We start from the raw sequence: 13,294 nt of genomic DNA, 5'->3' as shown, positions 1-13,294 counted from the left end.
TTAAATGTACGCGTATAATAATACTCTCAATATGTACGTAGAACAGCAAATTTTCTTGACCTTTAATTGCATATATACAAGGCTGCTGAGCTCAATAATAAAAGACGTCGAAGTTGACCATTATTTAAGTCAACAACCGGAAACTCCTTGATTTGCTACATTATTTTAGATAACATTTTTTATATTTTAAACATTTTTAATTTCCTGCCTATATATATGCATGCATAACCTTTCCAAATTCTTCAAGCTTATCAAAATAAAGATAAGCTAATAAACACTCAAAAATTAACACATAATATAATCTATCACTCCCAAAAAAATGGATTATTATTCAACCTTGTTATTGTTATTTTCTTTTGTATGGGCTTTCTTATTTCTTTTCAAACATTTCAACTCCTCAAAACTCACTTCAAATAATAATTCAAGGCTTCCTCCGGGGCCTAAACCCGTACCAATTCTTGGTAACTTGCCTCATCTAGGCGATTCGCCTCATCGTTACTTAGCTAACCTAGCTAAAACGTATGGTCCATTGATCTCGGTCAAATTTGGCAGTATCACAACTATTGTTGTATCCTCATCTACAGTAGCCAAAGAAATGTTCCAAAAACATGACCTATCACTTTCTACTAGGCATGTTTCTGCCGCGGTACGTTCCAATGGGCACGACAAGTTCTCCGTTGCATGGCTACCCGTGTGTGCAAAATGGCGAACCCTAAGAAAAATCTCCGCCCTCCAATTGTTCTCCACGCAAAGGCTTGACGCGAGCCAAGCCCTTAGACAAGAAAAAGTGTCTAAACTTATGGAGTATGTTAAGGAATGTAGTAAGTCGGGGGAAGCTATTGATGTTGGTGGTGTAGCATTTACAACTTCGCTAAACTTGTTGTCTAACACGTTCTTTTCGTTCGATTTGGCTAGTTATAACTCTAGTGATACAGGGGAGTTTAAGGAGCTTGTTTGGAAGATTATGGAGGAGATTGGAAAGCCTAATTTGGTTGATTGTTTTCCCATGTTAAGATTTTTGAGTGTGTTTAGTGTTAATTGCAATTTAATGGGGTATGGTAATAAACTAAATGAGGTTTTTTTGGATATTATAAACAAGAGGTTGGAAAGTTTTGGAGTTAGTGGAAATAATGATGGTGGTGATGTGTTGGATACACTTATTAAGATTATGAAGGAGAATGAATCTGAATTGAGTCTTGATGATATTAAGCATCTTCTCATGGTAAGCCAATTTTAAATTCATTTTTAATAAGTTAATTATCTTGCTTAATTATAAACATTTTTTTTTCCTAATTAGTTGATCATAAGAAAAAACTTTAATTTTTCGGATTATAATTAAGAAAAATATTTACTCCCTTTCTTTTAAAAGTTCTTTCAGTTTTGAATTAATTTTTTTATGAGATAATCACCGTCTTAATAAGAGGGGAAAATAAATTGAGGGAGTATCTCGATCATTTGACCTAACTTTTAATATAGTTTGTTGCTTCAAGAGAATAATACCAAGTAAACAATAAACAATAGTATAAAACATACATCACCAAATCAGTATATAGTCAAATATTAGGTTGTTGTTGCATATGCTCAGATGGTCATACTGTCATAGTCATGGCCTCATAATCGGTCAACTAACTCGGATCATCGGATGTTAGTACATTCGGTTCCTTTTGTTCATGGTTAATTTAATTTAATTAGAGTGTACTGTTAGTAGCGCGTGTTAGTCTTAAGTAGTTGGTATCCATAAACTAAGTTTTATTGTTAACTAATTATGATAATATTTTATGTGATATAGGATTTCTTTACTGCGGGAACAGATACTACCTCGAGTACATTAGAATGGGCAATGACCGAACTTCTCCATAGCCCGGAAAAAATGGCAAAGGCTCAAGCTGAATTGAAACAGGTCTTAGGAGAGAATAGGATTGTTGGAGAATCTGACATTTCAAAGCTTCCTTACTTACAAGCGATAGTGAAAGAGACTTTAAGGATGCACCCACCAACTGTGTTTTTACTTCCACGTAAGGCGACTAGTGATGTTGAACTGTATGGTTATGTTGTGCCTAAAAATGCTCAAGTATTTGTTAACCTTTGGGCTATTTCACGAGATCCCAATCACTGGGTAAATCCGGATTTGTTTTCACCCGAGAGGTTTTTGGAGCGCGAAATTGATATGAAGGGACAAGATTTTGGACTTATCCCATTTGGAGCTGGAAGAAGGATATGTCCTGGAGATACATTGGCATTCCGAATGTTGAATCTTATGCTGGGGAATCTTCTTCACGCTTTTAATTGGAAGGTTGGAGATGGGCTCAAGCCAGAAGATTTAGATATGACTGATAAATTTGGAATTACTATACAAAAAGCTATACCTCTTCGAGCCATTCCACTGTCTAAGTAAATTTTTTTAAAAATAAAAAAATTAGGAAAGACATGGAGCATAGGCTAAATGAAATAAAAGGGTTGGTTCAATTGATTACATTTTATATACCTAGATTCATTCCCATAATGGGGAGTCATGTTACACAACTTTCTTACAATTTTATGTTGAAAAAGTTTATCTTGGACTCCTGGTTACGTTAGAAGTTGCGCCATAAATGCTGAATACTCCTTTAAGTTTAAGAAAACTTTGGAGTAAAATTGAATTTCATATCCTATTTCTTATGTAATTGTATATATATGATCATATTTGTTGTAACTCCCATTGTTGTATATATGTTTGCTAATTATGTGTACATCAACACCTAATTAGAACCATTCAACTAAAATAAATTTGTAATCCTTGCATTCAAAATTTTCTTAGCACTCATTAAATAGCTAGTAATAGATAATTAATGAATTTTCTTCCAAATTAAAAATAAAAAAGTGTATGCAATAATTAATGCAATATAACTCTTTCTCAAATAAAAAATAAAAAATTAATGAATTTTCTTCCAAATTAAAAATAAAAAAGTGTATGCAATAAAAAAGTGTATAATTAATGAACTTTCAATATAATTTATGAATTTTCAATATAAAAAAGTGTATGAATTTTCAATATAAAAAAGTGTATGACTTTTCAATATAATTAATGAATTTTCCAAATTAAAAATAAAAAAGTGCATGCAATAATTGATGAATTTTCTTCCAAATTAATGCAATATAACTCTTTCTCAAAAAAAAAATAAAAATAATAAATAAATAATGCAATATAACTCATAGCTAGTGGTAGAGGACAGAGGTGCGTGGTCCGTTAAATGCGAGTGGCAGCGAAGTCTAAGATGGCGGCTTGGTAACACGTACGAGGAATAGAAGTTATAGTACGTGTGTATTTTGTAAACGTCACATCAGAATATAAGATGATAAGGGACGAGTATTAGAGACTGCCTAGTGTACCTGTTAAATTTGCAATAGTTTGAAATGTATCTTGCATAGTTTCATGTACTATGTCATTATTATTGGGTGATCCGATCCCCTTCTACTTTCAAATATATTTGTTCGCGTTATACGTTAAACCGTAATTGTTGTCATCTATAAAATTATACATTAATAAAGTACAAAGTATATCAGACTAAACACAATTTTTAAAAGTTAATTAATCCTTTAATCTTACGTGTTAGATGATGATCCGTTTAAAAAATTAAATAAACTAAACTTGCATATATAAAACAATGCACAACATTTTATTAGAAATTGTACGAGTAGTATTTTATGCACGTCCAACAATTCTCCTCACTTTTTATTTTGGCTTAGCTTCCAACAAGCAACTCATCAATGATCAAAAAAGTATAATTTGGGTGGGTGCGAGTGTGCAATATACTTAATTGCCTCATATTAGGAACTACACGAGTATAGCACTGAGATAATGCCCAAATAGAAAATAATACCAACCCATTTCTAAAGATTTTATAATAGTTGGAAAGGTAACAAAAAGGCCCAATAAAGCAACAAAAATTAGTGGCAATCTGTTCAGTATATAAAGTGTATTAAGTGAGTATGTAGAGTGTGGACTACAAAAAGAAATACTATAATATACAGTTGATTGGTTTTAGCTACCTGAAATTAGATAATCCCTTCCACACTACTTCCACTAGATAAAGGAGAATATACTTTACTTTACTTTCATGTCTGATGTATATGAACATTCCAATGAATATTAAAATAAAAAAGACGGATTACAACAAAATTAGCCTTATAAGTATAGGTTGAATGTGGACGAAAAATTCGATATTACATATAATAATAGAAGAGAGCCTTCTCTATACATCCAGGTTATTTACTCATTAAATTTTACTCATTTTATAAATGTGCAAAAAAAAAATTTGCTTATTTATTAAATGAGCAAAGATTAAAGAGTAAATTACCCGCGTATACGGTGGGTGTACGGTACAACATACACCCGGGTATATTTAACAAATTCTAATAATAGAAAAAGTAGCATACCAATCTTATATTTTGTATTTATTAACTACATTCGTACAAATCATTTTACGCAAGATGTATGTACTTTCACACGGGCCGCGGGGAATAATTAAAATTCCCAACGATAATTTTAGCGATTAGCTAGATGTTGGATATTTGACTTTCCATTAGTAGTTGACAAATGGAAGATGAATTAATTTTTTTTTCATTTTGAAATCAAATAGCTTGATTAGGAAGAATAATATTACGTTAAGGTTTCAAATTGATCAAAATTGGAAGCAAGACACGTACTTTTTTTTGTTGCAGTTGATTGCGAGTATAGAGATAATGTGGACGTGCTTGCATGTTAAGTTGTCAACATATTTACTTTGTCAATATAACTATAGACGAATATTTTCCTTATTTACACTAACGTAACCTTCTTTTCAACCTCCTTGTATATTTATTTGTAATTTTATTATTTGATTGATCACCCTATTAAGACAAATTACTCTATTATTCTACTACATCTTACATGTATATTTATACAGAGTTGGAATTCGTATTATTTGAGAAAAAAATTAAAGTTGATCATACAATCCTAATTTTGACAATCTTGCATACATACGGAGTATAATTTATTAATAACGATGACTAGTATATGCTCGAGCTTCTAAACACCACATTATATATGAGTAGATATAAATAATTCTAACAACCTTGGTGTTTTACGTATCGACTACTACTTGGTGTTTACGTAGTAGTAATAACAACAATAATAATAATAATAAGAGTAAATTACAATTTTTCAACAACATTTTTCCCAATTCTTTTCTCTTGGTTTACCAAGTTACAGGACTGAGAAATCTGATGACTAAGACAACTAAGTTAACCATTTTGATTTTCAAACCAAGAGCCTTATTATGATTGCCTAATCCATGTAAATATAATTAATTGATTAAAGAAAATGAGAGTATATATATATCCGTTTTCAATAATAAAGTCATAGAAGTAGACTATCTTGATTTAATTTCAAACCAAGATCAAATCCAAGAGCCTTACTATATAGTTGTGTTATATGTGTAGATTAGCTAATTGCTTAACTAAGTAATACTCAGCTACTCACTAACCATATAAAGCCGTCCATCAACATAGTCGATCATCACACATTAATTAAGCCATAATACCAACAATAATTAATCCAATGGATTATTACTACACAATTTTGTTGATTGTACTTCCTTTTCTTTGGGTTTTATTGTATGTTTTCAAGCTCAATTCAACTCTCACCACAAATAAAAATGCAAGGATTCCTCCGGGGCCTAAACCTGTACCAATCTTAGGGAATTTGCCACATCTTGGAGATTTACCTCATCATACGTTGGCTAATCTAGCCAAAACTTATGGCCCCTTAATCTCTCTTAAATTCGGAACTATCACAACTATTGTTATATCTTCTGCGGAAGTAGCCAAAGAAATGTTCCAAAAACATGACCTTGCACTCTCCAATAGGCAAGTTTCTGCTGCGGTACGTGCAAATGGGCATGACAAGTACTCCGTGGCATGGCTACCCATGTGTCCAAAATGGCGAATGTTAAGGAAAATCTCAGCCATTCATTTATTTTCTAGTCAAAGGCTTGACGCGAGTCAAGCCCTTAGACAAGAAAAAGTGTCTAAACTTATGGAGTATGTTAAGGAGTGTAGTAAGGCAGGGGAAGCAATTGATGTTGGAGGAGTAGCATTTACAACTTCGTTAAATTTGTTGTCAAACACGTTCTTTTCTTTTGATTTGGCTAGCTATAATTCTAGTGATTCAGGAGAGTTTAAGGAGCTTGTTTGGAGGATTATGGTGGAGATTGGAAAACCTAATTTGGTAGATTGTTTTCCTATGTTAAGGTTTTTACGTGTGTTTAGTGTGAATTATAAGTTGATGGTTTATGGGAATAAATTAAATAAGCTTTTTGAGGATATTATACAAAAAAGGTTGAGAAATTCTGCCGTTAGTGGAAGTGGTGGTGATGTATTGGACACCCTTCTTAGACTAATGAAAGAGAATGAGTCTGAGTTAAGTCTTGATGATATTAATCATCTTCTCATGGTGAGCTTTATTTATACCTTTTTTTTTTTTAATTGAAAAACAAGATAGGTCTAATATAGTTGGAAACTAATACAATTTTTTTTTTCTATTACTAGAGAAAATAAACTTAATTCATCGATAAGAGTAATAATTAAGAAAAATGTATATGTATATGTTTATATTCGTTCATACTATAACTTTGAAAAGAAACAGATATGAAAAACATGTTGTGAAACTTCAGGTTGTTAATTTGTTAACTTAACTAATTATGCATGTTGATTGGACAGGATTTTTTTACAGCAGGAACAGATACTACCTCTAGCACATTGGAGTGGGCAATGACAGAATTATTGCGCAACCCTAGAAAAATGGCTAAGGCTCAAGATGAACTCAAACAAGTGCTAGGTGGGAATAAGGTAGTTGAAGAGTCTGATATCTCAAAGCTTCCTTACCTACAAGCAATAGTGAAAGAGACATTAAGGATGCATCCACCGACTGTGTTTCTGCTACCACGTAAAGCAAGCAATGATGTTGAATTATATGGTTACATTGTGCCTAAAAATGCACAAGTATTCGTTAACCTTTTGGCTATTTCACGAGATCCCAATCACTGGAAAAATCCAGATATGTTTTTGCCGGAGAGATTTTTGGAGCGTGAAATTGATCTAAAAGGACAAGATTTTGGACTTATACCTTTTGGAACAGGAAGAAGGGCATGTCCTGGTGATACATTGGCGCTTCGAATGTTGAATCTTATGTTAGGGAGTCTTCTTCAAGGTTTTGATTGGAAAATTGGAGATGGTTTAAAGCCAGAAGATTTGGATATGAATGATAAGTTTGGGATTACCATACAAAAAGCTATACCGCTCCGTGTTATTCCAATCTCAAAATAATAATGGTGAAAACTTAAAGAGAAGCAACTAAATAATAAATCATTGTTTTAAATAAGGAGAGTCTACTTGATTGTATCTGGATTTCATCATAGGACTAGTGTTTCAATTTACAAATATGACTTTCAATAAAATTTAAACAGATAAAGCATATATGAAGTACAAAGGTTTATTGGAATACAAACATTTGCTCACAAAAATTTCTAACATTTTGCATGTTTGAATAATACATAATAACTTAGAAGCTTGCCTCCTGAAAAAATAATTTTGAAAGCTTATATTATATATATGAAAGTATAACACAAACACCAAGTGTAATTCATATATGCTTAAGAGAATCTAAATATCCTTTTTTGTTTATCATTAACATTTATGTCGCAATTAAAACCTAATTATCCCACCTTTATTTTAGTTTTGTTGAGCATGCAAATGCTGAAACACAGCTCACCAATCATAAAAAATGTTTTCCTTTTTTTTTTTTTTTTTGGTGGGCTGCACCCTGCACGAGTGTAGCACTAAAAAGTAAAAACAACTCAAATTAAATAATAACAGCCCAAATTTAATAATGCAGCCCACTGATAATTTTATGATGGAAAGACAAAATGACCAATTCCAAATGGGCCCAAAGACCAGTCGATAAGGTGCTGGATTTGTCTTTTGTGTACTTTAAAAATAGATAATATAACTCTTGGTTTTGGTCTACACTACAACTAAAAGAACTCTAGTGACCCGAGTCCATAAAAAGAACTACTATAAGCTATGGGTCTATGGCTATGTAGTAATTAACATAATACTATCTCAAAACTTGTGAAAATATGATAATGATTCTTCGAGGTAGGGGCATTGTTACATGAGATAAATATGAGGCATAATATTACGTTAGACCACATAAAATTATTTTTAATTTTTTTGCAAACTATAATTTTGTGTTTTTTTCCTTAATAGGTTAGATGAAGAGCTTTATGGGGCCGAAATTCTTCACTGGTTAACTTTGTTTAGTTAACAGGCTAGACAATTTGAGAAGGTGGAAGGAAAGGTAAGGAAATCTCATCTCCAAATTGTCACTAGTGGAGATTGAGCCTCCAACTTTATAATTGTAAGGTATTTTCCTTTCAACTAGATCAATATTAGGTTTGGTATTTTTTGTAGTTTAATTGATAAAAGGGGAAAAAATCAAGTTTCATTACAAAAAATAGTTCATTTTGTATGCGACAAACAACACCAAGTGACCGATTGTAAAAAAAAAAAAGTAACTCACTTAACACTGATTAAGTAACCAGCTATGATGGTTGGTCATATAGTGTGGTTAATCACGTATAAATGTTGAATATATTTCGTCAAAAAAAATTCAAAATGCATAATGTGAGTGTTTTTTTTTTTTTTTTTTTTTTGTAAGTACATAAACCATGCTTGATGCTGTCTCCTAAACTCTCTACCACACCGCTTTCATCTAAAACCTCACTTTCTCTCTCTTCATCTCCCATCTCTTTCTCCCTCTACAAACCCACCATTCTTCCCCAGTTATCTGCAAATCAATGGAAGCTTTTTGAATTTGAAAAACCCCATTTTAATTTATTATTATTTAAACTTGTACTGCTTCAAAACTCTGGGACCATCTTCTTTAATTTTTAATTCCGCCTAAAACCCTAAATTCCGCCGTTACGTAAAACCCCTTCTAGTATATATTTTCTCTCTCCTCCTCATCCCCTTTTCTTCTTCATCTTCCCGCCCTTTCCCTCTACAATTGGACCTTTTTCCTGCCATTTTAGGGTTCTTCTTCTTGATGATTTTGTTGGGTTGTCATTAAAATTCTGCAAAAAGTTGCAGGAAATGCTAATTTTGTCTTCCAATGCAGAAGCTACTGCGTCGCAGCCCACCTGGCTCTCCTCTCCTTCTCTGTTCTTCGTCTGTTAATCCCCTTTATCTCTCTCCTTATCCTTCAAAAACCCTCAAAAAACCCTGTTTTAAACCCCTTTCTATCTCCTCCAATTTCCCACTAGGGTTTTACGCTAAACCCACCTCTGTTATTGCTTCTAAATTCATGCCTGTTTCAAATTCCGCCGTTTTTTACTCTCGCCCGTGTATTAATTTCATCCCCACTTCGTCGTTTTCCACTAAAACTGCTTCATTCTCTTCTCAGAGTTTTTCCGGCGGAGGTGGGAGTTGCCGGGTATGCCGGTGTTCGGTGGAAGATGGGCGGGACTTGCAGCGGCCATGGGTTGTTTTGAAGGGAATGCGAAACGGGTCTCGCTTAGCTTGGTTGCACAATGCTGCTGGGAGTGGAGATGATAAGGGTATGGTGGCGGATGAAGTTGAAGCTGAAGCTGAGGCGGAGGAGAGGGAAGATAAGGCGGAGGAAGGCGAGAAGCCGGCAAAGATGCAAAGGAGAACAAGGGGTTTAGGTGGTAATAGCTCGGTTTCCGGGCTCGTGGAAAGCCCTGATTTGTTGACAATACCGGGTGTTGGGCCTAGGAATTTGAGGAAGCTGGTTGAGAAGGGTATTGGTGGTGTTGATGATCTTAAGCAGCTTTATAGAGATAAGGTTACTGCTCTTATCTTTAAGCTTTGTTTCTGTATTTGTTTTTGGCTCTGTTTTGTGTTGAGATTAGGTCAATTACTGCTAATTACGGGACATTTTTTGTGTCTATTTGTTTAATAGAGAACGTGACATTATATATGGTTATCATTGTATAATTTTTGTATCGATTCGAAGTGAGTTCAATTCGTGTGAGAGCTATGAACTTATAAGCCTTGAATTAGAGTTGTTTAGATTATTTGTAGCTCTATATTGAACTTATAGCTCTAAGCTGAACTTGGTTGAGTTATCGGAACTTATACTTTAAAGGAGAGGACCTAGTTTGTTGATGCATGTATTATTGGTAAAGGGTAGGGCTGAGTACAACTTAATCTTGTGAGGTTAATGTCTGGTAGTCTTTAATGCTGTTGTGCTAGTCCTCGCTATTGTTGTTGCTTTTGTGTAAGTTTATTTGTCCTTGCGAATATGATTGTGGTCTGTGGAAGCTTGTAGTAACTAGTAGATGAAGAAGTGGTCCAAGTGGATAGTTTGCTTATGGGATTATTGGCAGTTTGGTATTGATATTTGATATAGTTCAATTGGTCAATGAAATTGAAACTATGAGGAGTTTATTGTAGAGTTTATGCATGGATGATGGTTTTGCTGTTCATTGACTTGTGAATGTTAACATTGCATATGAAATTTCTTGCATGAAGGGAATTATGGAACTTGTGAATGGTTTTGCTGCAAACGTGTACTTTTGTCTGTTGTCTCTGTAAAATCTCCTATTCTGTTGTTTGTATATGATCAATGTTGTGAGACCAGTAATTTGGTGGATTTATGGGGTGTTTCATGTTTTTATTTCTCCTTCATTAGTTGCTGCCAGTGCAGTTAATTTTTTCCAGTATGTTAAATTTGCTACCATTATAAATGGGTTTTCAAGAAAAGGTCCTCAAATCTGTGTACTTGTAGTGAATATTGTCACTATTAGTTGGTTTCTGCTGATATTCCTTTTGTCTTACTTCCTATATGGAACCTCGTCCAGTTTGGTTTCTCGTCCATATGTCACTTGTTTAATGTTTTGTTTTTGCAACTCTTTATTTGATCGTATCATGGTTTTATTTCTTCAGTTCTTTGGCAAGTCCAATCAGACGATGGTTGAATATCTCCAGAGTTCAGTGGGAATTATTCACAGAAACCATGCTGAAAGTATAACTACCTATATAAAAAAGAGTGTAGATGAGGAATTAAAGGACGACAGATCTGATTCAGGCATTAGATCACAAAACAGAATCACCCTCTGTGTGGAGGGGAATATCAGTGTTGGAAAAACAACCTTCCTGAAAAGAATAGTTAATGAAACAGTTGAGCTACGTGACCTTGTTGAGATTGTTCCTGAGCCCATTGATAAATGGCAAGATATTGGACCTGATCACTTTAATATTCTGGATGCCTTTTATGCTGACCCTCAGAGGTATGCCTACACCTTTCAGAACTATGTATTTGTTACAAGGGTCATGCAAGAGAGAGATTCATCTGCTGGAATTCAGCCCTTGAGGCTGATGGAGAGAAGTATCTTCAGTGATAGGATGGTAAGGACTTCATGAATTTTCACTCTGTTTTGAATTAATCTTTATGAAATTGCCATGATTAGGATGTGTGTGAAGTAATGTATCAACTGATTTAAATCTAGGATAATGCTGTCGGTGAATGGGATTATGGAGAGGCATTGATCATTGTAGTTGGAACTATTAAGTAACTTAAAATTGATTATGTCATCGAGTATGAGTGTTAAATACTTAGTTATAGTGGAGTAGCTAGATAAATGATTTTCCTAATTAAAACAAACTCTCACTGTTGCTTGCGGTAGGTTTTTGTACGAGCAGTCCATGAAGCAAAATGGATGAATGAGATGGAGATAAGCATATACGACTCTTGGTTTGATCCAGTTGTTTCATGTTTGCCGGGGCTTATTCCTGATGGTTTTATCTACCTTAGAGCGAGCCCTGACACTTGCCATAAAAGAATGATGCTACGTAAAAGAGAAGAAGAAGGTGGAGTTAGCTTGGATTATTTGCGAGGTCTGCATGAAAAGCATGAGAGCTGGCTTTTTCCCTTAGAAACTGGAAATCATGGAGTTGTCTCGGTCACTAAGCCTTTCTTTCAATTGGATAGTACTACATATCCTACTATAAATGAACGTGTATGCTTTCTGGAGGGTGCTCACATGCATTCTAGCATTCAAAAGGTAATATAATGTACATGTCTCTCAGACCCCCCCCCCCCCCCCCCCCCCCCCCCCTCTTTCCAAGATACAAACATGCAAAATAAAAGCTAAAGAATTTCCCCTTGTTTGTTGTCATGCAGGTTCCTGCTTTAATTCTTGACTGTGAGAATGACATTGATTTTAACAGAGATATTGATGCAAAGAGAGAGTAAGACTCTTTCTTCTGTTATTCCTTAATCACTCCGTTTCTTAGTTTGCTCTCTCAGCTGATTTATGGAATAATTGTACTTGGCTAATCACTTTTTCTCTCCAGAATCTGTGTATATGATTGTATATGCCTGTTGAAGAGTACTTTACTTTTGTAATTTCATGTGTTTTGTAGACTGAGCAGGTTGTCCCTGTACTTTACCTTTAGATGGAACACCTTTTAACAATATCTTTGTTACTGGTCAATTTAAGAAATTTTCTGTGTACCTATGCCTGTCAAAGATAACACTAACCTTTATGCATTCAAATCATAATATTACGGCACTGAATGCTCCCTTTCACATGCTAATATGTTCAATTCATAATCTTCTGCAGCTATGCCCGACAAGTTGCCGAGTTTTTCGAGTTTGTGAAGAAAAACAAAGAGCTTCAACCTCTTCCCCAAGTTGGTGAAGAAGCTGGCAAGCCACAGGTTCTTCTTCCCAATAATGATGATCTATGGGTGCCTGGAGGAAAACATTTTCCCAAGTCAGCTCTTCAATCCTTGGATTTTAGGCAGGCGATGTCACTGTTCTCTGGCTAATATCTCTCCAATCAGTCTTGCTGAACTTTTAGAGGTGTTGAGAGGCACCAATTTTGTGTAGTATGGAGCCTTAAGATGACACTACTTTCTACATGTTAAATGATTTGTTCTAACCCTTAACCTTTGTGTCGGAGCGATGTAGATAGGGTTGTTTTGGTCGTGGATGCTGTGATGTTCGTTCGATGTTTATCTGCCTCGTCGTTCAAGCATTGTTCATAGTAGATGGTTTGGTTTATAGATGTTATGTTCTGTACATTGTAGAACTGCACTTTCCTGCTCTGCAGATGGTAGTCCAAATCGCAGCTTGTTGGTTGACTATTTCATTGCACGTAGAATAACATTTGGTATAGTTTAAAGATGCCTACATTATTGATGCCATTTTTTTTAAAGATGATAATTACTTCTGATTTGGCACATCCTA

The 13,294-nt window shown here is 34.4% G+C and overlaps 3 protein-coding genes across 3 annotated transcripts; all 3 read left to right on the top strand.

Moving 5' to 3' along the window:
• Window positions 1–239: 239 nt before the first annotated feature.
• LOC145586931 (cytochrome P450 monooxygenase 76AD131-like) lies at window positions 240–2,709 on the top strand. The gene is made up of 2 exons (XM_081643905.1): window positions 240–1,222; window positions 1,790–2,709. Exons 1-2 carry the CDS (start codon window positions 320–322, stop codon window positions 2,393–2,395), a joined length of 1,509 nt encoding a protein of 502 aa, XP_081500031.1. The 5' UTR covers window positions 240–319; the 3' UTR covers window positions 2,396–2,709.
• Window positions 2,710–5,578: 2,869 nt separating this feature from the next.
• On the top strand, window positions 5,579–7,344 carry LOC145585866 (cytochrome P450 monooxygenase 76AD131-like). Its single transcript, XM_081642573.1, has 2 exons — window positions 5,579–6,472; window positions 6,739–7,344. Exons 1-2 carry the CDS (start codon window positions 5,579–5,581, stop codon window positions 7,342–7,344), a joined length of 1,500 nt encoding a protein of 499 aa, XP_081498699.1.
• Window positions 7,345–8,763: 1,419 nt separating this feature from the next.
• On the top strand, window positions 8,764–13,251 carry LOC145586930 (uncharacterized). The gene is made up of 5 exons (XM_081643904.1): window positions 8,764–9,883; window positions 10,987–11,448; window positions 11,727–12,104; window positions 12,224–12,291; window positions 12,666–13,251. The coding sequence occupies exons 1-5, from the start codon at window positions 9,191–9,193 to the stop codon at window positions 12,871–12,873; spliced, it is 1,809 nt and encodes a 602-aa protein (XP_081500030.1). The 5' UTR covers window positions 8,764–9,190; the 3' UTR covers window positions 12,874–13,251.
• The last annotated feature ends 43 nt before the right edge of the window (window positions 13,252–13,294 follow it).

The sequence above is a fragment of the Chenopodium album genome, chromosome 16 (assembly GCF_948465745.1).
Source record: "Chenopodium album chromosome 16, dcCheAlbu1.1, whole genome shotgun sequence".
Taxonomy (NCBI): Eukaryota; Viridiplantae; Streptophyta; class Magnoliopsida; order Caryophyllales; family Amaranthaceae; genus Chenopodium; species Chenopodium album.
This window is presented reverse-complemented; position numbering and strand designations above follow the sequence as displayed.